General features: G+C 37.6%; 1 protein-coding gene across 1 annotated transcript in view; it reads left to right on the forward strand.

The window, feature by feature from the left end:
- Positions 1-27,731, forward strand: part of LOC124546062 — a 120,561-nt gene that overhangs the window by 65,769 nt on the left and 27,061 nt on the right. Inside the window, exons 4-6 of the mRNA XM_047125010.1 lie at positions 3,565-3,684; positions 19,357-19,475; positions 20,084-20,203. Of these exons, the coding sequence (XP_046980966.1) occupies positions 3,565-3,684; positions 19,357-19,475; positions 20,084-20,203 (359 nt within the window). The remainder of the gene's footprint in view (positions 1-3,564; positions 3,685-19,356; positions 19,476-20,083; positions 20,204-27,731) is intronic.

The raw sequence follows: 27,731 nt of genomic DNA on the forward strand, positions 1-27,731 counted from the left end.
CGGAAAAAGACCAAGATTGGCACGCAAAAATGTGCCCTTTCACCCGGATAATGCGCAATCTCACAAATCAGCTATAACAATAGAGAAAGTGCACGAATTGGGTTTTGAACTGGTTCCTCATCCACCCTATTGTCCAGACTCAGTACCAAGTTGCTTCTTCCTGTTCCCTAACTTGAAACACTGCTTGTTGCGAAGAGATTTTCATCAAATGAGAAGTGATCGTTGCAGCTAACGAGTATTTTACAGAGCTTGACAGAACCTAATTTTCCGACGAGATGAAAAAGTTGGAGGATCGCTGAACCAAATGTATAGCCGTCAAAGGAGACTATATCGAGAAGTAAGGTTATGAAACATTCATTCTTTCTTACTTTTCTACTAGACTTATCAAACAACCCTCGTATGTCTCTGAGAGCACGCGATATTTGCCATTTTTCTCACTTGTAATGGTTCTTATAATTGACAGTCTTACACATATCCCAGACTTCAATGGCCATCGCTGGCCACTACTTTCTCCCGTTTTTCGGGCAGCCTACAAATCCCGTGGTAGAAGAACTGGGAATCTTTTGAAGAGATCCATGAATTCATCCAATTTTGCACTTGTTCACGTAACCGGGAGCGCTGGTCAGCCAGACCCTGTGCCATTTATTGAAAAAAATGTATTCAGAGGGATTAATGTCTGGAGAATCGGCGGGTAGGATAGAACTTCGCATTTCGACGTTTCCAAGTATGTTATGAAAGGTTTTGCAACACGGGGCCGAGCATTGTCAAGCTCGATAATGATCTCCTGTGATTGCTGCCATCGGTTTGAGTAGCTTTGAAAACCTGCTCTCTTCAACAACCATGCTGGTCTTCGACGTCAAAATCACCGTTCTTGACTTGTTGAAACTATTCTCTGAATGGGTGCATCGCTATACGTCTTACCCAGCGTTTTACGAGTTTCAGCCGCAGATTTCTGCGGCAGAAAATTAAAGCTTCTCGCAAATGGCGGGAATTAGGCTCTTAAGTTGACATATTCAACCGAGAATAACTTTATGATGCAATCACAAACCGACAAATATTTTGATGGCATTATGTTTACAAATGGACAACAGAAGTTGTAGATCTAATAACTTGGAGAGGCCAAATTGTTGTTTCATCATATCCTTCAGCATTACATCAGACATTTTAGGACAATACCCTATACACTTTTCTTTTTGTTTTGATCTAGGTGCTGGCTGCTCATTGTAGAAATTTATCCCAACACTAATCACTACAAATATTCAAATTTTTTGGAGCTCCCTCTGACATGACATCAATGATTGTATTTCCCACTAGACGTGGTAGTTAATGCTTGCTGGGTCACTGCATGCTAATAAATTTCTGACAAGTATGCACGCACTTACTCTGCTATGTATGTCATTGCTGTGTTAGCAACCTTAACGCAATAAATTAGTTCGGCCATATAACAGAGATGAAACTCAACTATTATAGGCTTAGAGTGGATGTTTACACATACCACACAGTCTAATATGATGACACATACTTAGTGTTGCAACAATTATCCACGAACATCTTTATTAGTTATAGTATGCAGTTTGTTCTTGAGGTTCTCAGTTTCATGGTGAGTTACCACATATATGAGCGTGATCTTCTCTTTTAATGTAAAGCCAGTGATCAAAGAGAAGTATTTGCTTATATTAAACTAGAACACAAAATCTGCTTATTCTGGCTCACAGCTGTCACTTCATTTCTATTTTGCAGAGCTCAGAGGTATTACACGGTAAAGACACAGAGGATATACAGGAGAGTTTCTGTGATACTGGCAGGGTGGCCGGTGAATCATGCCTGGGGAGCTCAGTCAGTAAGAGCATTGCCCATGAAACACAAGGTTCTGAGTTTACATCTGTCTGATCCACAATTTTAATTTGTCAGGAAATCTCAAAACAGCAACACTCCTTTGCATAATGAAAGATCCATTCAAAACACAAAATAATTTTAATGTGGACACTGACACTTTGTCCATGCCTCTCCTTTCAGAGCAAATATTTGTATGTAGACAGCGCCTACTTAGCACAATAGAGAATTCAATAAACGTAGTAGCTTTCCTATTAATTCTATTACGGTCTTTTTACTGCATATTTCAATTTGTCCTGTATTCCCGAGACCATAAAATCAGCTATTGCTGAGCATTGCTCTTAACAACATTTTGCAAATCCATGTATATTTACTGATAAAAAAAGGATCTCGAAATTATCATACTTAATGCCCCATACATTTACTGCACATTAGGCTTTGTTACTGATAATGAAACACAATTTGATATTAACTGTTATCTGCACAACCAAAATACAAGACACAAATACAATTTCCATGTAAATGTTGTCTTCTTGTTAAGGGTTCAGATTGGAAATATACACCAATGTATTCAACAAGCTACCAATTAACATAAAACAAGAAACTGGAACTCTGAATCAGTTAAAAAAAAACCTCATTAGTCATTATTTCTACAAATTATCTGAATATCTAGTTTCAAAGACTGATAAATTCCCCTAGCTACATAACAAGCAGCAATGTTTGTTATAAGGTTGCATGACAACCAGTAATGTACTGTAAACAGGACTCAGTATTTACAGAAGTCAGTAAATACATTCTTTGAAAAGTAACAATTCAATTAAGTAAATACTAAGCCACCAACAGGAGATAAACAGCAGCTGTTTAGTATAACTAAGGAGGAGGCACTTTTTTGCAAAGCAGTGGCTTTCTTTGTAATATATTTAATTGAGTTTAGCTGGCACAAGCACGAATATCATCGGGTGGTATATTGACAGTTTACTGTTAGTAAGAATGCTAAAGTTTAAATGGTACATCAGACAATGAATTATGAGAAAAGAAATTTCTTGCAAAATCTAACTAAAAGAAGGGATCTGTTGGTAGGACACACCCTGAGGCATCAAGGAATAGTAATGGAGGAAAGTGTGTATGTTTGAAGGGGTGAGGGAGAGGGGGAAGGCAGAGGAAGTGCAGCGAGGGATAGGAGTAGAAACTGTTAAGGGGAATCAAGGCTTGACTGCACTACACAGATTCAAAGGCCTCCAATGGAAATGGATGTAGGTTGCAGGAGTTGTGCAGATATGAAGGGGCTTGCACAGGACAGACTAGCTAGTAGAACTGTGTCAAACCAGTCTTTGAAATGAAGACAACAACAGTGGCAGCAGCAGCACACAGATAAAGTTTATATGGTGCGCTTATCTTTGTTCAAGTGTACATTAACTCATTCCAAATTCATGGAATCTATGGACAATTATGAATGAATGAATCAAGGAAAAATTACAGTACCATAACAAATATTCAAAGTGAAGAATATTTATCTTATTCACCAAGAAGTCTGTTACATCCTAGAACATCTGGATGTAACAATAAGTTCTTTTTTGAAATGATATATTGCAAACAGTTATGCTAACGGCCATAACATACAAAAATCGTGAATGATTTACAGCTGTCAAGATGTGTTGAATGTAAATACCGAATGTATAGCTACTTAGCAGTTTTTTTTTTTTCAATATTAACTTTATTTTCCTTTCACAGGCCTATGGTGCATCCATGCTGGATGGTATTTTTACAGGATATACGAAGTTCAAATATAATATGTGCAGGAGCAGTAATAGCTAATAATGTAGTACTGACAACAGCAACCTGTGCAACAAGGTAAGCAAATAGATTTGAATGGTACAACAATTATATGACAATACAGACACATGCACATACATTTTAGCATTTCATTATTTATTTCTTTAAATATTATGAAATAGGTTTAAGATGAGAAGTTCTTTTCTATTATTTAAATTGCACAGATTCATAAAAAGGTCTATAAATAAATTTTAACATTTCGCCTTACAAATTTTTATTTTAACCCAAATAATATAAATAACTGTTCTAACCTTTCCTCTCACAATAATCATGTCTTAAAAGACACAAAACATTGCTTATAGGGCCTGATTGGCAAACAAATTAGGACAGCTGGAAGGACAATGATTACCTCTTGTTGTGCTATTATTTTCATTGAATTATGAAAGAGTCTTTCCCCAGAAGAAGAAGAAAAACATAAAACAGATTCATCAACAATATCTTTGTGATTCAAGCAAAACTATATAAAACTCATTCCATTACCTTATTTAAAATTTTCCTGTTTCTGCAAATCCAAAGCTACCTTCTTCATCACTTTTCATGTATGCTTTCTAATAAACTGAATTTTTGAGCAAAATAGCATGCCTTTTAACAGTTGCCACCTCTTCAGCAGCAAATGATTCCTGCTCCACAGAACGGATCTCCGCAGAGATTAATGTGTTCCAGTATTTCAGCACAAAACGAAAAGTTGACAACTTGTCATTTCTTTCATGTTTCAAAACAGGCTTGTCAACATCGTCCATAAACAATCCTCTACCTTCAACCAAATCCCAAATTTGCTAGAGTTCTATAAATAGTATCTTATTGTTTCAGTGATTCATTGGCTACAGCACCTGTTGTTACAACAGCAACTAGCTTATAACTTTCCAAAGCCACCTCTGAAATGGACTTCCTTAATTCTCATATTCATAGCAACACAAAGTCACAAAAGTACAGTGTTATTACAAATGATTGAAGCGATTTCACAGCTCTACAATAACTTCATTATTTGAGATATTTTCACAATGCTTTGCACACACATACAAAAACTCAAAAAGTTTTTTTAGGCATTCACAAATGTTCGATATGTGCCCCTTTAGTGATTCGGCAGACATCAAGCCGATAATCAAGTTCCTCCCACACTCAGCGCAGCATGTCCCCATCAATGAGTTCGAAAGCATCGTTGATGCGAGATCGCAGTTCTGGCACGTTTCTTGGTAGAGGAGGTTTAAACACTGAATCTTTCACATAACCCCACAGAAAGAAATCGCATGGGGTTAAGTTGGGAGAGCATGGAGGCCATGACTTGAATTGCTGATCATGATCTCCACCATGACCGATCCATCGGTTTTACAATCTCCTGTTTAAGAAATGCCGAACATCATGATGGAAGTGCGGTGGAGCACCATCCTGTTGAAAGATGAAGTCGGCGCTGTCGGTCTCCAGTTGTGGCATGAGTCAATTTTCCAGCATGTCCAGATACACGTGTCCTGTAACGTTTTTTTCGCAGAATAAAAAGGGGCCGTAAACTTTAAACCGTGAGATTGCACAAAACACGTTAACTTTTGGTGAATTGCGAATTTGCTGCACAAATGCGTGAGGATTCTCTACCGCCCAGATTCGCACATTGTGTCTGTTCACTTCACCATTAAGAAAAAATGTCGCTTCATCACTGAAAACAAGTTTCGCACTGAACGCATCCTCTTCCATGAGCTGTTGCAACCGCGCCGAAAATTCAAAGCGTTTGACTTTGTCATCGGGTGTCAGGGCTTGTAGCAATTGTAAACGGTAAGGCTTCTGCTTTAGCATTTTCCGTAAGATTTTCCAAACCGTCGGCTGTGGTACGTTTAGCTCCCTGCTTGCTTTATTCATCGACTTCCGCGGGCTACGCGTGAAACTTTCCCGCACGAGTTCAACCGTTTCTTCGCTCACTGCAGGCCGACCCGTTGATTTCCCCTTACGGAGGCATCCAGAAGCTTTAAACTGCGCATACCATCGCCGAATGGAGTTAGCAGTTGGTGGATCTTTGTTGATCATTTCAAGCACGACATACGCTGTCTCGGCTCCTGTCGCCATTTTGTCTCACTGCGCTCTCAAGCGCTCTGGCGGCAGAAACCTGAAGTGCGGCTTCAGCCGAACAAAACTTTATGAGTTTTTCTACATATCTGTAGTGTGTCGTGACCATATGTCAATGAATGGAGCTACAGTGAATTTATGAAACCGCTTCAATCATTTGTAATAGCCCTGTACATGAGTGCCACAGCTCATGCTCCACATCTTTGAAGTAGTAATAGTTTTATTCATGTGTGGTTTACTGTTGTAGATGATGGACATGTCATAGTATGGTAGTTTAAGAACAAAAAGAAAATAGATATAATTCATATACACAGATATTTACATACTTACAGGTTTCTTGACAAGAATGGGACAGATAGTAAGCTGTGGCATTGTAGTACAAACCGTTACAGCATTTTCCTGATGTAATTTAGGAAAACCAAGGAAAACTTAAATCAGGATACATGAATGGAGGCTGGAATCTCTATCCTTCCAAATACAAGTTTAGGCTGTTTACTTTATTCAGTTTATCCCTAGTTCACAATATTGTTTTGCAAATAAGTTATTTAATAATAAAAAATCTAGTAGTATACATTCATTAATTTTTCAATGGCAATCTCTGACCATACTGCACACACATTGTTTCATAATGTAACACTACATACCCATTATCAGCTGACAGGACCCGGGTGATGGTTTGGCTTTCATTTAGTACGCAACTTCTCATTTGCTTGCCTGAAAAGGTGAGTCACATCCTCTCATAATGAATGAGATGTTGAGCTCAGAAAGAGGGTATTTATTATTATCCACTGCAGATCTTTAGAATTAGGTTTTCGGTAAAGTAAAAATTATTATAGTGTAAAAAAGGGTGTGAAATGACATATGTTATTATTATTATTATTGATGACTAGAGGACCACACAAAAGTATGTATTAGATGTAAGATTTTCTCAGGCACCACACTTATTTCATCCTCTCACTATGTAGTTTCTTTTTTCTGACCAAACTGTTCCCGTATTGAATTCCTTGACCTACTGGTTCATTTTGTGGTTGGATGTGTGTCCTTCTTGTCCAAGAACTTCAAGTCTCTTACGATTTTGGTGGTCCACTTCATGTTCTTCACATTTACTGTGTACTACAATATCCATTTAATTTGTAATGTGTGTAGCATTTTCTTGATATGCACTCATAAAATTTCAGTTGATTTTTCTTCATGTCATGTACTGTGATAGATATCTGTTCAGTCTCTTGTCTACTACACAAACCATCTACTGTCTTGTTGGGGCATACCATTTTTCTGATGAGTCTTCTCCCCAATTTTTTTGATTTTTTTGTGCACCTTGCTGCTCCATGACTATGCTCAAGTCATCTTTTGGCATCTCTGCCTGCTGCAACATATTTTTTTTTTTCCACATCTATTCCGTTTTCTTGAAAGAGATCTGTGGTCTCACCTTTTCAGCCTTCTCTTTCAGGATCTTTATTTTCTTTACTGCAGTTTCTGTGTTGTCTGTGAGTACTGCAAGATCACCAGAAAATGACAGTTAGCCAATAAGTCATCCTTTTGTTTTATTTCCTAGTCTGATTGGTTTATAAAGTCCCTGTACTTCAAATATTTTTCCCATTCCCTGACAGCTGTCTCTGATACTACATAGAACAACAGTGGTGAAATACCATCATCCTGTCTCACTCCTGTTACAATCTCAAAGGACTCTGATGACTCTCTTATGAATTTAATATTGGATCTGGTGTTTGTTAGTGTCTGATAACGTTGAGACCCCTACTTACAGTTCTTGGATTATCCCAGAATTGTCTTCAAACCGAGTATCTGTTCAGTGCAGGATATTATTATTATTATTATTATTAACTTGTGTGACGTTTTTTTACTGAAATTCTCCTCCATGTTATCTAACAAGTAAACCTAACCAACAGATACACTTCGATTCTGATCTACTTTAAATATGTTTTAGTGCACAGCAAAATAAGAGCGACATATTTTTTTACGTGTGCCCATACAGCCATTAAGGATGTGAAACACCCTCTTGAAAAAATTCAGTTTAATATTTCTGAATGAATACCTTTAAATAAAAGTTCTATCATTTTTAATGTATGTTAGAATGGTGCATATAGATTTGTATAAAAAAGTTTTTTTTTCCCTCCAAGATACCTTCCACTTGGTGCACAAAATCAAAGTGCATTCGGCATATTTTTTGACATGAACAATTCTGCACTTCCTAACTACTGTCTAGATTTACAATAATACTATAACAATAATTTACAAACAATTTCAAATGTAAAATAATTAAATCTAAAAATGTTACAACTTGAAAACAACCAAAATATGGCCAATGTAAAAAAGAAAACAAAGTATTACAAGATTAAAAGATAAATAAAATTAAAACAATATCTATATTTAGAACAATACAGGTACAATATACATTTAGAATACACACTGACAAAAAATTTTGCAACACTAAAAAAATAATTAATATAGATAGAGTAAAGAATTTTGGGATAAATTTGTCTAGGCAATGTAGTCAAGTGATTAACACTGCAGGATCACAGGTTAATATGACCAAGAGACAAGCCACAGCAAATGTGAAACACTGGTACATTAATAACCAGTGTAACTGCCAAAATGTTGAATTCAAGCATGAAAACATGCATGCATTGTGTTGTATAGGTGCTGGATGCCAGTTTGTGGGATGGAGTTCCATGCCCGTCGCACTTGATCGGTCATGCCTGTCGCACTTAATGTTGTTTGTGGATGATGCTAGAGTTGGAAAACACCCCCTGGAGTGCTGTTCATGAACAGCAGCACAATAGGTTGAATCACCAGAATGATGTACAGATATGCAGTAAGGGTGTGTGGGATAGCCACAAGAGTGTTCCTGGTGTCATAGGAACTCACACCCCAGATCATAGCTCCAGGTGTAGGTCCAGTGTGTCTAGCACACAGACATGTTGGTTCCAGGCTCTCAAATGGTGTACTTCTAACCAACACACAGTGATCACTGGCACTGAGGAAGAACTATCTATCATCAAAAAAGCACATTTCTCCAACCTGGCCTCCAATGAGCTCTCGCTTGAAATCACTGAAGTTGCAGATGGCGGTGATTTGGGGTCAGTTCAATGCACACTACAGGGCATCAGGCTAGGAATTGTACTTGAAGTAACTGATTTGTAAAAATTCATTGTGACACTGTGGTGCCAACTGCTGCTCAAACTGCTGCTTCATATACAGTACAATGCACCAGAGCCATACGCCAAACACATTTGTCATCCCTCCAGTAGTGCCATGTGGCCATCTGGAGCCCAGTTTTCTTACAACTATACATTCTTGTGATCACCGTTGCAAGTAATGATGTACAGTGACTACATTCCTGCCAAGTGTTTCTGCAATATCACAGAAGGAACATCCAGCTTCTCATAACCCTGTTACCAAACCCACTGAAACTCAGTGAGGTGTTGATAATGATGTCTTTGTCATCTTAAAGGCATTCTTGAATAACAGTAACTCCCCCATGCCATCTCAAATGTAACTAATGCTCATGACTATTACAGCATATATTTAAAGCAAACCTGATTTGCATCCTCATAATGGCACTACTAGTGTCACTCTTATGCGATTGGTGCACAATTTGAAAACACACCATCTTTCAGATGTAGAAAAACACCTACCAAACTTTGTTTATGTCACACAACTCCTTCTTGGTATTGCAATAGCTTTGTGTCAGTGTGTATATCTGGGAAATACTTATTAAACAATGCAACATGACAACTGGCATTGCAGCAGACACGTATCGGGTGTGTGCACAGCAGTCTGGAGATATTTCTAATTTATTTCTGACACATGCCTCTCTGGAATACAATATACGACTGAATTGGATATTAATCATGCTGTATGGTTTGCTATTCGTCAAATGCCAAATGAAAAACAAAATTGTGGGAAGGGGAGGATTTCTAAAAAAAATGCCTTTTCTGACAATTCTGGGTGCACCATTGTAACATGACTGAACTTTTATTTGAAGTCTTTTTATACCTGTTACCCGTTCAGCGGTATTTATACAGAAATATTGAACTCAGTTTTTTTCAAAGGGATGTTGCACATCCTTAATGGATGTATGGGTACATACAAAAAATGTGTGTATCCTTTGGATAAGTTTACTTGTAAGTAATCCTTCACTGTAGTTAATTAATTTTGTGTTCCATGGATTATTTGTATGATAAATCATAGTGATGTAGAATGAATCATTTTACATTCATATTGCACATTCTCCAGTTTATTGAATGTGTAACTTAACAAGCACTTTTTAACTGGCTTCTTAAATAAATTGGTTTTAGTGATCTCTTAAACATCTTTAGGCAATTTATTGTACAATTTTATTCATTTGTAGAAAATGCTGTTATGTTGTTTTATGTTCCTCCTTTCTTTGTAAATGTAAGTTAGTCTAGCATTTGTTCCATGTTTATGAACAGAGCTGTTTGAGGAGCAATATATCAAGATTACTTCTGGTGTACATAACTGACTGGTACATGTACTCACATTGTGTATTTAAAATTCTTGATGTTTTGAACAAATCATTACAATGAACTTTATTATTATGCCTTGTTATTATTCTTATGGCCCTTTTCTGCAGTTGGAAAACTGTATTTATATTCTGTACATTTGTTATCCAGAAAAGAATTCCATAGCTAAGAACTGAATGTATATATGAATAATATGTAACTAAAAGATGCTAGCTGCTACCCAGTAATCGCTGGACTCTAGAACAAAACATGCATATGAAATATTGTTTGCAAGTATCTTCATGTGTCCTCACAGCTTCAACAGATAATCAATATTCATTGTTAGAAATATTTTTTGTTAGGCAGTCTACAAAGGTACCATCAACATTAAATTTAATAATGCAATTTTCACTCTTCAATTGACATTCATGGCATTTGTTTCCTTAACATTCAATGTAACTTTATTGTCAATTGGCCAAATTAAACTTTGTGTTTTATGTGCTTTCTCTGCCAGGAGTTATCTTGTTTTCTCAGAGACTATAATACTGCTGTCACCAGCAAAGAGAATTTTGCCCCTATGACTAATTTTGGGAAAGTCACTTATGTACTGTATATTAGGAACAGTAGATGTCTGAACACTTGTACGCTACCCTGAGGAACTCTGTACAAATGAGTTTTGGTTACAATTAGTGTTTCACTAGAATTGTACCATTATTTGATGTTCATGTTGTCTCTGCTCTTTTTACCCTACCTGATAGGTATGAGTGGAGCAAGTCACAAACCACAACTTCTTTTTTCCGTAATGATTCTAGCTTATTTAGTAGAAAATTGTGGTCAACAGCATCAAAAGCCTTAGAAAGATTTGAGAATATGCCTGCCACTCATCCTTGTCAAGATCACCAAATACCATCTTTGTGAAATGACTGCAGCTGACTCTCAGCATTTACCACTTAGGAACCCACACAGTGACTAACTTACGAGATTGTTTTCACTTAAATAATTCATTCCCTGTTTTTCATAATCAATTCTGCCATTTTTTTACAGAGATGACACAAGGAAAATAAGCTGGTAATTTTCTATGTCTTTTACATTACCTTACTTCAGCAGATGTAGTGCATATTTATTTGCAAGTATTAGATTTGTTTTGCAGAATTTATGTTGTAATTTTTTTGCAGTACTTGAAAAAGTCTCATTCACAATGTTTGATACCTGCTGTGGGTCTCTTATTACATTATCCCTTCTCCCTTATCTACATATTATTGTACTTTCATTTGTCTCTCCCTATTTCTTGTTTACTGATATCCCGTAGTACTTGTGTGTCGATGGGGATGAAATGATGATGATTAGGACAACACAACACCCAGACCCTGAGTGGAGAAAATCTCCGACCCAGCCGGGAATTGAACCCAGGCCGTTAGGTATGACGTTCCATCACGCTGGCCACTCATCCTGGTGAACAGCTTTATGCTGTAAAGAGCAGATTAAGCTGTTATTACCATCCTAAACAGCCAATGAATGGACATCATTCAGATCCAATACAATGGACATAGAGAAATTATGGGCAATGTTTAAACTGATTGTAAATTGTTCTCTAGTAGAGCTGTGCCAAGAAAGCAGATTAAGGATGGTAAAGACTCATTATGGTCAATGACAAAATTTGGATAATGCTCAGAAAACAACAACTGTTGCACACTTAGCTCAAAAAAGAATGCAGAAATTTTAACAGGTAAAGGTTGTACCATTATCTGTGAGAATTAATTATTTCCAGTGCTGGACTCTACATTTTGTCTAGGTGAAAACCATTATCACAGTTAATTAAAGCATTCGTCAAAGGTAGTTCATGAAAACTGAATTCCAGAAGGATGAAACAAATGCTAAAATCTGGATGTTCTCATAATCAATAGTTTAAGTTGCCTGCATTCAGTGCTCAGCCACACAGGTTAATGAGGTTGCAGCAGATGGTAATAGTACTGATTGCATCCAAATATACAACAAACCACACTGACACATCAAAAACAATGTTTACTTCATGTTTAGAGAGGATTTGACCTATTTCAGGAGATAGATTCCCTACAAATGGTAAGAAGCTCATGTGGCTTGAGCCTTTCATCTTCAGTTTCTTGAGGTGAGACAAGTACCTTTGATTTGCAAAGCCTAGTGGACCTTCCACAGTGGATAGCCATCATCTTCAAAAACACTTTTGAGACGTTCAATTTATTTCCTGTAGATGTCCCTATCAACAACCATATATGCCCTGTTTATATGTGTATTCAGGACACTGCATAGAATGGTGACACTGTCCACTCACACATGCCTGCTGCCATGAACGTAATTCTGATGATCTAAGAAATGATGAAATTTCTCCTTGCTGTGGGCTATGTTAAAAAAGTGTCATTTAAATACCTCCAAAAGATAACAGGCATAGAACTCGCAGAATCAAATGCCTTCTCCTCGAAATCCTCAATAAAAAAGTTTGCCACTGGGGGAGACATGGGGCTTTCCATGACAATCTTGTCAATTTGTTCATAAAATTCATTATTAAATAAAAAGTGAGTTGAAGAGAGCATATGGCGAATCAGTGTTATAATTTGTTTGCTAAAATGTTTTGCAATCAAGGATGAGGACTCTGTGCGTGTGAGTTTGGTAAATACAAGTTATGTAGATTAATACCATCTTTTGCATCTGTAATGAAAGTATTATTAAGATCATATGTGTAATCTATTATTTTAAAGCATCTCCAGGGGCCACTGTAATAAAGCAGTTTTTCTTACAATTTTGTATTCCAGGATCATCAACAATTTTAATGCTTTAACTTACTACTATAAAAGTGTTCAATTATTATCATTACTCATGACTGTTTGTTATACCATTCTTAACATTCCTTAAAACATTTATTGATGGTACTGTCAACAGTTGCATTAATAAATGCTTTAAGGAATTCAAATAAAGTTGCTGTTCCCTGTCAACAAAATGCTGTAACTGAAAAATTCTTAACATTCTTCTTCACATATATCTTAGACTATTGCCACTTTCACTGACACTAAATACTTTGCTGTTTGTAGGTCTACTGACATCTCGTCATTTTTTGTACTCTGTTTTGATGTCATGGGATGCACTCATCTTTTGTTTTCATGGCCGTGGGATCATCTGCTATTGCTCTGTGTTTGCATTTATATTTTTTGGCACATACACATGTGAATTGCTGGTGCCATATTTCCATGCTCTTTTATGTTCTGTGCACCTTATTTCGAATGTCTGACCTAAGTCTAGGGCATCAAAACTGTTACACAGGAATTGGTAGATACCAGATTTTTTAATAAATGTGTCACTTTCTTTCTGTGTAATGAGTTTATATCTGTGTGTAGCTATTCTATCTTAGTTTCTGATTCAACTACCAAGCAGAGGATGTCATCAATGTACCTCTGCCAGTATAGTACATTGTATTTTCCTGCTACTGTTTTCTGGTCTATTCTTTCTTCTGTTTTGTTCATAAAAATATCTGCTAACTTTCCCAAAATGTGGATCCCATTGGCAATTCTTCTTGTGGTAAGTAAATTCCTTCTTGAATTCAAAGTAGTGTTGGTTGGTAATGTGGTGTAGGAGTGTGCTTATCTCTACTATGTTTTTCTGTGGATTGTAAGTGTCTAAGTCTTGTTCTGTTATCTTGATTATTTCCTTGCTGGGATTGTGGAGTACATTTTTTATACATCAAATGAAGCAACACAGTTGTATCTGCAATATACATGCTTTTTATGTTGTTTATTAGTTTTTCTGTATTTTTCATTGTTCTGTCAGTTTGTGTTCTTTACTGCTGCTGAGCACATTTAACAAATGTCTGGTAAGGTCGTATGTGGGTGGTTTTCTGCAATTTATGGCTGTTCTCATGAGAGTGTTTACTTTGCGAATTTTTTGTTGCCTCTAAAGGTTTGGAGCATTGGGTTTCATAAGTCTCATAAAAGCCTTTTGTCTGTCATCAAATGTGTGTTCTGTAGCCTTTAGTACATTTTTCATTTTTTGTGTGGAGCATATGGGAAGAAGAATTTTAAGAACGATGTAAGAAACCAAAAAATGAAGCAGTGAGTTGTATCAACAATTTAACACTGTTTATAGTATTAAGTTAAAGCATGAGAACTATTCATGATACTACTAAACACAACTGTAAAAATAAACGTATTGCAACAGTGACTATTGAAATGCTTTAAAATAAAGTAAAATATGTTTGGTCTTAATAATACATTTGTTATAGACACAAAAGATGATGTTAACCTACATAACTCTGACTGTGTAAAACAGGCCTTACATCAAAGAAGACAACTGTACTTTGGTAATGATGCAAGACGAGAACTAACCTGTAAATCCGAACTGCTGAGCCTCAAAGTTTTCAGTCTGCTGATAAAATCAGCTCAATTCCAGATGTGGTAATGACTCATTCCAACAGGTCATCTCAGCAATGAGGCTAAATGCTTAGCCATATGATACAGAGAAGACCCAGTATTATTTCTATAGCTAGTAGAAGTACATCCTCTTTGTGGACCTTAGGAAGCACACTATGGGTTTTAATCCGCTCACAACTTCTTTATGTAAGAAGGATGCACTCAAGAGCTGAGCCGTCTTGCAGACCAATGAGTTCAAAGGATTCTTATTTATCTGGTGGTATGTGCTAATATCAAACTAACTGCACAGCTTGTAATTGTAGACCTCAAATCAGTGGAATTTCTTTTATAACCGTGGAAAGCAACCGTGTCTGCGTCCTCATATAGTCTTGTAATGACACACTCCCTGCACTGGAGAAGTTTCTCCCTTGTGGGCCAGAACTGACAATTGCCCAAGCTTCCTCCCTTATTTCATCCAAAGAATCACTGGAAAGGGCCTACACAAATTTTTCTATGGCACTGATGAGAAATGGTATGAGGCCTGTTCTTCAAAGGATTAACATTTGTGCCCACTTCAACAGCTGTGCTCTTGTTTGTAGGGAATTTTTCTTCTAAAATTGATCATATTCTCCCTAAACATAAAATCATGGTTATTTTTCTGTCATCACCAGAGATAGCCACACCTGAAGGGTGACTTGATTCTACAAAAGGCAGGAATGTAAAAGGTTCTCTGTTGGTGAGATTTGTTATACAGCAGACATACTTTATGCACAGTTCAAGAATGTCACTAGTAGCATCAATGCTACAATATGATAAATCTACTGCAGCTGAGCACTGTATGCAAGCAAGCCGTCCAGTGGACTACGAAAATATCTCTGTTTCATGATGCAGGGATTCAGTTTTCGGGAAACTTGCTGAAATATGCTTGACAGATGATTTAATTAATTGTGACAATGGTTTTAACCTTCACAAAATATGTAATCTGGCACGGGCAATAACTCCCATAGACAACAGTACTATACTCATGTCGACCATAATTCTGAAACAATATCCTTGGAATGGGGGTCAGAAACAACATCCTTGGCATAGAGGTCATAACATCATACGTTTCTACAGCCTATAAGGCTTTTCTTCCACAATGACTTGCTGTGTTGTCATATGTACTTGCCTGCCCTGCCACTATATAAAACTGTCAGTTTTTAGGATCACTTCAAAGAGTAACAAGAGTTGTACAGCTGGCTATCACTCATGAATTTGTAAGTTCAGTATGGTTAAAATATGACAACTAATACAGCAAGAATGGATAACATACAGGCAAGTTAAGTGGGATTTCCAATGATGATGAAGTTATTTCTGGAGAAAAATTAAACACTAGGCAAAAAAGTAAAGGATAAAACTGTAGGTAGAAAAGGGGGTTAAGTTTCAGTCCCTTCAGATTGCTTAATGCTGCGTTAAAGAGTTTTTTTTAAATTATGTGCACAGTAGTGGATCACGAAACACACAAACTTTATGTACTGAGGCCGGCCGGGGTGGCCGAGCGGTTCTAGGCGCTACAGTCCGGAACAGCGCGACCGCTATGGTCGCAGGTTCGAATCCTGCCTCAGGCATGGATGTGTGGATGTCCTTAGGTTAGTTAGGTTTAAATAGTTCTAAGTTCTAGGGGACTGATGACCTCAGAAGTTAAGTCCCATAGTGCTCAGAGCCATTTTAACCATTTTTTAGTACTGACAGTTTGCAGGCCACCAGCAGGAAGTGTATTATGCTGCATAAAGTGGGTATAAGCAATAGAAAATTCCTAGTAGATTAAAACTGAGTGCCACACCAGGAATCAAACCTGGGACCTACAACTTTTGCAGGTATACTAGCTTAGCTATCCCAGCATGGCTCATGACCTGCCCTGACAGCTTTATGTCTGTGACATTTGGAAGGTAGGAGATGAGGTACTACTGGAAGTAAAACTGTGAGGGCAGGTTGTGAGCCATACTATGACAGATCAGTCTGTAGAGCATTTGCCCATGAGGACAAAGTATCAGGTTCAATCCATGGCTGGCCACTGTGGCCGAGCGGTTCTAGGCGCTTCAGTCTGAAACCGCACAACCGCTACAGTCGCAGGTTCGAATCCAGGCTTTGGCAAGGATGTGTGTGCTGCCCTTAGGTTTAAGTAGTTCTAAGTTCTAGGGAACTGATGACCTCAGATGTTAAGTCCCATAGTGCTCAGAGCCATTTTTTTTTCAAGCCATGAGTCAGCACACAGTTTTTTGCCAAGAAGTTACAGTTCAGTGCACAATCAGCTGCCAGGCAGAAACTCGTGAAATTTTCTGTTAGAGTACGTAGACTTACGGATGTCCAGATTTGGATTATTTTCCACAGAAAATTTCCTAAAAGGAAGCACATAGTGAAACAGCAAATGACAATTTGTTTTTAGCCCCTAGAATCTGCAATGTTTCAAAAGTACTTTCACAGAAACATTAGCAATGACTGTCACAGTATTTAGAGAGAAATTATGGGAACATTGGCAGTGGAAAATTATACAATAGACTGTGTTGACAGGAAGTTTAACCATTTCTTAGATGTATTTCTGCAGTGTTTTAAGTCTTCCTTTCCCATAAAAATAAAAAGGGAAAAATTCAACAGAAGCAAGGAGCAAGGATAAGGTGTGGTTAACTTGTGGGATTAAAATACCTTGCGCTAAGAAGAGGAAGCTCTATGTAATTCAGAGAAGAAACATTCTACGTGGGAAAAATTATATATAAAAACAAAGATGAGGTGACTTACCGAACGAAAGCGCTGGCAGGTCGATAGACACACAAACAAACACAAACATACACACAAAATTCAAGCTTTCGCAACAAACTGCTGCCTCATCAGGAAAGAGGGAAGGAGAGGGAAAGACGAAAGGAAGTGGGTTTTAAGGGAGAGGGTAAGGAGTCATTCCAGACTTACCTTAGGGGGAAAAAGTATATTTTGTAACCTTTCCAAAGCCTTCCATGGTGGATATCACAAAATTTACTTGCGAAACTACAGTTAGGTGTTATGGCATTTATAGCACCCCCTTTGCATGGATAGAATCTTATGTCCATAACAGAAAGTAGTCAGTCTCATTTACAAACTGTATCTCAGGTATGACACTAACCCCCGAAAGATGTAACACATGTGGAGTGCCACAAGGATTGATACTGGGCCCCACTCTTGCTTCTAACCTACATAAATTATCTTCTGATTACTTTACAGAATGATTCAAAAGCTGTAATATTTACTAATGATACAAGCATACTAGTCATGGGTCCAAACTCAGCCTCAGCACACACAGTTCACATGATAGCTGAAGACATCTTCAGGTGGTTCACAGTTATCCGTTTAAGTCTTCATCTCAAAGAGACACATTATGTGATTTCAAATGAGTAATAATGACCGTTTAACACCACCAGAAGAAGATATTAATGCTCATACATTACATGAAACATGCAGCTTTAAACTCATTGGAGTCCAGTTGGATAACAATTTAAAATCGAGTCAGTACATAAACGAACTAATCAACAAGCTCAGTTCATTGTGCCCTGCCCTTAGAAGTGTCTGTTACTCTGTTGACATAAAGACAAGAGTATTGGCTTGTTTTGCATACATTTGCTCTCTCTCATATTGTGGAATTATCATCATCAGGGGCAGTGCAACTAAAGTAAATGAAGCATTCATCCAGCAGAAGTGAGAATATTGTGTAAATTAATAACCATGCATACAGCAGAAGCTTTTTGAAGGATTGAAGGATCTCTGAATTCTTAGACATACTTCCCAATATACTTATGTTAAAACAGTGTTCACTGTTGATAACAAAAATCAGTTTTGGATAAACTGTGATTTGCACACTCACAATATAATACACAAAAATAAGTTTCATATACACATTGGCTTCTTGGTTAGGGTAGAGATTGGAGTTATTTACTCTGGTGAGATGATATCCAACAAGCCTCCACCTCAAATAAATCAGTCCGCAGCTTGTGGTCTAGTGGCTAATGTTGCTATGTCTGGATCACGGGGTCCCGGGTTCGATCCCCAGCCGGGTCGGGGATTTACTCCACCCGGGGACTGGGTGTTTGTGTTGTCCTCGTCATCTAATCATCATTTCGGAAGTGGCGAGATTGGAACTGGAAAGATTGGGAACTTCTACGGGCACTGATGACTTTAGTGTTGAGTGTCCCACAAACCAAAGTCATCATCATCAAATAAAGCAAGAAATTGGCAATTGCTACCAATACAAAAGAAAATTTAAGTGAAGAAGTTGATTTTTGAGTGTTAGATCTAGAAGTAAAATTCCACTAAGCATGTGAGAACTTTCATCTGCAGCCACAACTACTGCTCTAAATGCCCACCTGTGTGGTGGGTGCAAACTTATTTGAATTTGAAAGATGGTGACATATCTTAAAGATATACAATGCTTCCAAACTGACTGTTTTTTTTAATTTAACTGATAAAACCACAACAGCTGCCAGAAATTGGTTTATTCATCACTCCATCACAACAAGTTTCATGACCATGAAACTAGTTGTGACTGAGTGATTAATGGATCAATTTCTGGCAGCTGTTGAGTTTTATTAGTTTAAATGGATTATTACAGTTGTGGTTGCTCCCTGTACCAAGTGATGTGATTGAGTTTCAAAACTGCTTGTGTGTGTGTGTGTGTGTGTGTGTGTGTGTGTGTGTGTGTGTTTTGTCCGTTTATACTCTTCTGACAGTAATGACAGGTTGCTGCTGCTGTTTTTAAGATAAGTTTATTGCCTTCTCAGGTTGCTTGCAACAGGCATCAGCTATGTGGGGCTAATAGGAATCAATAAACAAATAAGAAGTGTGTCCATTCATGAAGATTTCATTACTTCCAGAAATCAACAACTCAAAAATAATATTGGTAAGTAAATGTTACTAGAATGATAAGAAGTAATTTACAGGGCATAAAACTGATAAACAAGTCAGAATTATTTTACTTCCATACACAATACACAGAGTAAGTGTCTGTAGCGCTCAAGGATTTTTCACTAACTTTAAATGTTGTTGCACCTAAGGAATACTTTGCCAATGAAAAGGTCATTTTTAAGCATCTGAATAAATTACTTGGATATGTAACACTATATCAACATTGATTTAATACAAGTGAATTAAGGTTATGATTTAGTTTCTAAAATACAAGTAATGGCTTACCACCTTTAAAATTTGCAAATATTTGAGGAGAAACATGGGCCAAGATTTTTCAGCATGACTGCATATACTTCAGCAGTTTTTGGGCTTGTATCAAGAACATTTCCTGGATATGAAACATAAAAAGTCTATGCCATCCACCAAAACAACTTTAAGAGTCACGGCTGTGTTTCTTATCAAGATTTATTATACTACAGTAATGTCCTATATTTCATTTCAACTGCAACAAAACCTCAGTTATTCAGGCTAATATGAAAACTGTATTTATGCCAATATTGTACTGCAGCTGCTACTATTATTGTCATAAAATTTATTTTCCAGGTTTACTGAAACTCTCAACAGGCAAGGCACAAATGAAAGAGTGCATCTTACCCATAAGTGATCTGAGAACTGATGTCAATTCAAGCATTTGTGGGACCTTCCTTACAAGCTATAATTATGGTAAATTTAATTTGTTTGTTTATTTACCTATGATACAATGCTACTTACTATATATATGAAACTGCTTGTAACTTGAGAGGCCTGTGCAATTGATCAGCTTCACATTTTTTCATAGGATTCCCTCGTGCAGCATTAACACCTTGATGTTTTGCCTCCTAGCTTTCTTTACTGCGGTTGCGGTCTTCTCATGAAATTGTCCTCTTGGTACCCTTTTTGTGGTTTCTTATCATCTGGTGCTGGCAGCAGAGTTAACAGCATGAAGATGACTGGCAAGGTTGAACAGTCAGCATGCTTGGTCCAGTGTCATATTGAGGAGCAAATTAATGCACTGGCTGCTGGGCAGTCAGTATTTTGGCTGCACCCATAGTTATCTTAATGGCAGCACAGATTTTCTGCACGAGATTTTCAATCCAGTTCATGACACAGTGAAACAGCAATTGTAGTGTCAGGACTGGTAGTCTAGCAATACTGCATGTGATTGGAAACAGAGGTTAAGGATCACATCCTTGACAGACCATGAAATTTTCATTCTGCTTTTAATCTAGCCTTCACCTCTCAGTGACTTGAAGAGTCATCAGGAACACCACATGGTTCATTTTCCATGTGAAACTCCAGATCCTCTTTATCTGTTTGGATTATTGGGTAGGTTAGGGACACACAATTCACCAAAGTGAATGACACGCACCAGGACACTGAGCCATGTTGAAGAAAGAAAATTTCACTTGTAGTAGAGGTAGCAGGCTGGTGGTGTCACCACTTGGCTCAATAGTAACAGAAGAATGGCTGGACATTGTGTTAATGTGGTTGTTAGCTTCAGCATGGCCACTGTCACTGCTTTCTGTGATGCTAACGGTGCTCTCTGAACTGTGAACTGGAAGGCATTATGACTTCTAGGTTGGTGGGATGTCTGGCTGCAGATCAGATGTAAGCTTCATGTCAGCTTCCCGAAGTGCATTTTTGGCAGCTTCCGTCTCTGTGGCAGTTGGCAATGGCAACTCCTAGACGCTTACATAACCCACCAGAGTCCAAAACGTACACAACATTTTTGTATCTTAGATCACACTTTATTTCTTAAAACAGTGCATACCTGGTTTGCGCAAGTCTGTGCAGCTGAGTGTGGACAGCAATTGGGGAGCTCTCACTTCTGTTGCTTCATTGGCCTGAGCACCGATGAGCTATGGTTGCTTTGAAAATATCTTAGCCACAATAGCCTAACCATGTGTGGCTCTACACAGTCTGCACGCTTTGGTGCATCATTCATGGCAAGCAGACAATGCTGACTAGGATGTTCACCAGTGTACTTCTCAGACAAACATTGGCCAGTTATAGTTGGCATGCCACATGTCCAATGTCCTAACATCAGTAGCATTGAGCTGAACCCCACTTCATCTTCAGGCTTTCCACAGTGACTGTAGTATTGGCGATGAGGGTGAATGAACATTTTCTTTTCTCTGTGCTGCTGGTGATGAGAGTGACTGAACATTTTCCTTTTCCTGGTTTGCCTGTGGCTACAATCGAAAGAAGAGGCTTATCCAGCCTAGTCGTCAGGGATAGCATGCACGTCAGTATGCGGACTTCAAATCCTAGGTCTTCCAGTTCCTCTTTTAAGTGGTCTGGATATGTTGTTTGTGGAAACCATGAATGACAGGCCTAACAACTTTGTGTGGATGGCTCAAGTATAAAGTGTCAACTGACACATAGCTGCCTCACTTATGACATGTCTGTAGTCCATAATATTGCAGATGGTGATCCAGACAAAAAGATCTTTCCCCACAGCTTTCACAGTTAATTCTTCTGTCATACAGTTTCTAAGCAGCTGTAAGATCTGTCACTAGTCATCTTTGATTTGTGGGACAATTACTGGAGCCATCTTCATGGATGATTACATCTTCTTGCACTGTGGATGTGCCACTGGTGTCACTGTACATTGACTCTGTGCTCATTTCCACAGCAGATGGCCAAAAAGAAGCCATTAAAGACGGTCTACAAAAAATTAAAAACGTGCCTGGAACTCAAATTTTTGGATGTTTGAACAATTTGTTTATCTGAAATGATGGAAAGATATGAAGAGAGAATGTGCAAGATGTGCAGGTACAGCTGCTGAAAGAATGAAAACTTACTGCAAAACCCATGTTTGGAGAGATGCTGTGAGGGACCCAGAAATAGTAACTGAAATGTAAATTTCAAAGTAGCACAGTAAGTCAGTGGAAGTTTTAATATCAAAAATGGAAATGACTATTAAAAATACATAAACAGAGGGGAAAATACACAATGTAAAGAACACAGATACTCTCTGGAAAAAAAAAAGTTCTGCCTTTTGATTTAAATCCTTTTTACAGACCAATAGCAGCAAATGATTCAGGATTAAACATTGTGGAATGCCCATTGTAATTTCTCAACATGCAAATAATATAGCGACCTTTGTGAATTACCTATATTGCCTAAATCAAGTTTTTCATTCTGGCTTTAAAAGTCTCCATTATTACTGCACATTATAAACTGCAAATGAGAAATTGTGAGAGTTCAATACTATACACCACTGTCTCTCTTGCTTGTCAATGCAGGCAGGAAAAATCCTTAATGTACAGCTATTGCAGATACTTTTGTGGATACATGGGCACAATTTCAGTAATGTTTATGGAATACTGAACTACATATATTGCTCTGTAATTATTTAAGTGTTTTAACACTTATTAACAATACTCGTCAAGAATGTATGATTACATTTCTCTTACACTTTCAAACAGCAATAAGAAGTGCATTCAATTTTCATTAAAAATATATCCATCAATTACATCAAACAGAGACAGAGAAACATGTTATATAAATGATCATTCACATATCCATCACGTTATGTAGATCTCATCATGAGGGAGAAACTTCAAGGATATTGAAAGCATCAAAAGCAACAGCTGTTAGAAGCTAATTTGGCACCTTGTATTTATAATTAAGTATTGTTAAACTGCTATATAATATTTTTACATATGCAGGCTAAATTTAACATTAAAATTAACAAACAGTACACTACACCAAAAAAGCTGCTCTTTCTTTGATTATTGTATATGAACTACTGGCTTTTTACTTCTTACGTCAGATTAATATTTAACTGACAATAGAAACATTCATCAAAGAATAACAGATAATTATATGCCATACCTAAGAAGATAGGTCTGTGCAGAGTGAACAACATTACTTCTTATCCAGCCAATAACAATCTTCAGTACTTGAAGCTAAATGATCACATAAATTTGATAAAGTGTCTAATAAGGCATATTTTTAAATTTGTAAGCATTCCTAATTTCTTATGACTCTGTAGGCTTTCCCAGCATAATAAGTCTTGAAAGTCTCTTTGAGTTTACTGCCGGATATTAAAATCAACTTGATCCAATATTTCGTCAGTCTGACTGCTCGCCATCTCAAGGAGCATGCTGCTTCTGCTGCTGAGTCCTGCTGAGAACTGATGCCAAGGCTGCAAATCAACATCCTATATAGGCCTCCGTACTATACACGGTGCATGTGGCACCCATCACAGTTGCTGCCCTCCAAGACTGGCCAGGTGGCACAGCCCTTACTAGAACACTGGGTGGCAACAATATATTGTACTCCGAGATGATTTTTGAACACTTGGACTCGCCACACCGAAGAATGTTGTATTTTGCTGCATGATAGTACAAGGTCCCACGTCCTGCTAAGAGGAAACCCACTGTCTCTATTAACCACATTATCTGCCAACCTAATTTGAGGAAATTGTGAAAGTTGCCAACACTGCTAGTTTTTGGAACAGTGTTTATAAAGAGGCAATTGAAATTAGGTTGGCAGACAATTTGCTTAATAAAGACAATGGGTTTCCTCTTAGCGGGACATGGAATCCTTTACTATTATGCATCAAAACAGAATGTTCTTCAGTGCAGAAGTCATAGTGTTTGAAAATCATCTCTGAGTGGGATATACTGTTGCTGCTGGTGTTCTACTAAGAGTGACACCACTTGCCCAGTCTTGGAGGACAGTTAACTCTGATGGGCGGCACATGCACAGTGTATGGTACAGAGGCCTACATAGGACATCGATTTGTAGCCTTGGCATCAGTTCTCAGCAGGACTCAGTATCAGAAGCAGTGTTCTCCTGAAGATGGCAAACAGTGGATCACCAAAATATTGAATCAAATTAAGTTTAATATCTGGCAGCAAACCCTAAGAGACTTTCAATTCCTAATTTCTTGTTTTATGACTAACAGGAACTTTTGAGGACCTCTGTACAGCTGTACAGACCCTAGCTCTGAATCTTAGCCATAATGGGAAAGTCTCCAATGAAATTGTTTGTCTTGTATTGCGTTGTTTTTGTGTAATACTAGTTCACCTAAAAATAATTATTATTTGAAAAGTACAGTTTCTGAGCAGGTGTTTAGGGAATTAAGTGTAAGAATTCAATGTTCTTTAAAGAAGCCTTGGTAAGATGTTCAGTTTTCTATTTCACACAGTGTTCCTACTTCTCACAAGTGCTGAGTAAGTAACTAATTCACTTTTACTTGCAATACCCTGGAAGATATCTTAATAAGACAATTGGTGGTGGAAGCATGTAAAACAAACTAACACCTCTGTTTTTAAACATAGATACTGAGACATATTTCAACAAACTGAGGTTCTTCATATGTTTATCTGTTAACTGATTATTGTTTAACATGGTATCCCGTTAGACCTCAAGAAATTTGGACATAGTGATCCATTTAGTGTATAATCATTGGCGCCTATTTCTGGTACCAGCAGGTCAGTTTTGTTCATCTGAAATGGTATAATTAGTATTTTTGTGAAATTGATTTTGATTGCTGTGAACCAGTTGAGTAATCTGTTCAGGTACCATCTGAGCTAGCCTACACTTTCGAATCTGTGAATTACACAATACAATTAATTTTTTTAAATACAGTATCAGTTCATATCTAAAAATTCATCTACTGAGTAGAAGGAGTGGTCAATTCAGAAATTTTTTAAAATTACTTTTAAATGTTGCTTGGCTATCTGTCCAATTTTTAATGCTATTTGGCAAATGACCAAAGATTTTTGTGGCAGCATAATTCACCCCTTTCTGTGCCAATCAGATTTAACCCAGTGTTGCTGCTATGCACTTTGCTGTTTATTTTTGAATTGGGATGCGTTATAAATAATAAATTTCATAAGTGAATATATGTATTGCAAATGTTCCTTAAATAAATGTCTGGGGTGGGCTCCAGAAATCATTCTGATAACTTGCTCATGTGCAATGAATACTTTTTTCTTAATGATGAATTATATCAAAATATGATGTTATATAACTGCAATGAAAGAGCATAGCCTAATTTACTGATATGTTTATCACCAAAGTTTGTGATAACCCTAACAGCGTAAGTAGCTGAACCTAACCATTTCAGATCATAAATGTGTTTCTTCCAGTTCAATTTCTCATCAGTACACACCCAGAAATTTTGAATATTCTGCCTTAGCAATAGACTTCTGTTAAAAGTCTATATCTATTAATGGTGTTACGCCATTTACTGTACAGAACTGTGTATACATTGTTTTCTCAAAATTTTGTGAGATTCCATTGGCAGAGAAACACTTAATAATTTTCTGAAAGACATTATTTACAATTTACTCAGCTGGTTCTTGTTTGTTGGGTGTGATTACTTGTATGATCAGGACTCTGCTGATTTTTGCAGACTACCTATACTGTTAATTTCAACCTTCTGAATTCTTTCAGTTAAGTATGAATTAAACTATTTGTGCACTGCCCCACTCATTCCACAATACTTAGGCTTATCTCAGTCAAAAGCCTTTGAAGAGATCACAAAATATCCCAATGGGTGATGTTCGGTTATTCAAAGTGTTTAATATTTGATCCATTAAAGCATTTTCTGTTGAAAAGCCTTTCTGAAAACCAAATTGGCATTTTCTTAGTACTTCACTTTTACAAATATGTGATATTACTCGTGAGTACATTACTTTTTCAAGAATTTTGGATAAAGCTGTCAGAAGTGTGTGGACCCAGTGCAGAACCTTACAGAACATTATGTTTCATTGAAACCATTTTGAATTTAGTTTTATTCCTGTGGTGTAGTAACTCAATTTGAAACTGTACTTTCTTTTATTAAAATATAACTAGATTAATAAAACAGGCATTTCTTTAATACCATAACATCTTACTTTTACAAATAGGAATTTATGGTACACAGGACTCCAGGATTTCAGGAGGTCTCATAAAGTACCAGAACAGTAATTTTTACTCTCTCTCTCTCTCTCTCTCCCATCCCCCCCCCCCCCCCCCCCCTTCCTTTTTAGGGCTGTTATGGAGCAGTTCTGCTCAGTATAATGAGTATTTCATTACAGAGCACTTTTTTATTTCTTTTTACTGGAAAGAGTGAAATGAGTTCCTTTTTTCACATTTTATATAATTTTATATATACCTTTAACACTGCATGTTTAAGGCTTTCAGGTAATATACCAGGAGTCAGTGACTGGTTACAAAGATAGCTTAAGGCTGATCTGATAAAATTTCCACACAACCACAATATTCTGTTGAAAAGTCCACCTGCTTAGCTCAATCATTCTCGCTTCGCATGTTAGACGACTACATTGTTCTATTAGTTCCATCTGTACCACAGCGCTACATATATTCCTCGTGACCATTTAGTGTTGTGTTGGTCTCCGTGCACCTTGCATCGCTGGTTGTCAGCTAGTGTTTGATGTTCATGCGGCCCTTCCTGTCGCAGCGGCATCTCATGCCATGATGTCCAACGTGGTTCCCACAATGATTCCGCGTACAGGTACTATCAGCTTCACCTTCGACAAATCCATGCGTCACGTACAGCCTGGTTCTTTGGAGCTACATGACTGGTTAGTCGATACAATTAAAGTCACTACTGACCAGATGGATACTGCATATTTTGACAGTGAATTATATGTGTTTTTTGTTAAGTTTCTTGACCTGCTCCAGGTTGATAGGATACTTTCTCATCACGGTTCCCAGGTACCCTTTATGCACCATGATGGTTGCACTAGTATGGTTCTCTTGGCAAATGCGGAAGTGATCTGTACGAATGTCCGGGTGTTTAACCTTCTGCCTGAGGTAGACAACTGTTTTCTGAGGCCCGTTTTGCTTCCTTATGGGGAAATACGTCATATTCAAAAGGAACGCTGGTCTGCTCAGCACCACTTACAGGTCTATAGTGGTGTTCGGTCAGTGGAAATGGTGGTCAAAAAACATATTCCTTCTCATCTACAGGTATATGGTTATAGGGTGCATATTACGTACAGTGGCCAAGAAGGAACATGTTATTATTGTAATCAAACCGGTCATTTCCGTACTAATCGTCCGCAGTGTGTGGTGGTATTAAAACCTACATACGAACAGCGTAAAAAATTGAAACTTCCTGGCAGATTAAAACTGTGTGCCGAGTTCGAGTCTCAGTCTGGCACAGTTGATTCCGTAAATTCCGATGTGCCCGCCATGATTTCTCCTGTTGTCGAGACTGCCCCTTCGGAGACACCAGTGAAAGAAC

Source organism: Schistocerca americana, chromosome 1 (genome assembly GCF_021461395.2).
Source record: "Schistocerca americana isolate TAMUIC-IGC-003095 chromosome 1, iqSchAmer2.1, whole genome shotgun sequence".
In the NCBI taxonomy this organism is placed as follows: domain Eukaryota; kingdom Metazoa; phylum Arthropoda; class Insecta; order Orthoptera; family Acrididae; genus Schistocerca; species Schistocerca americana.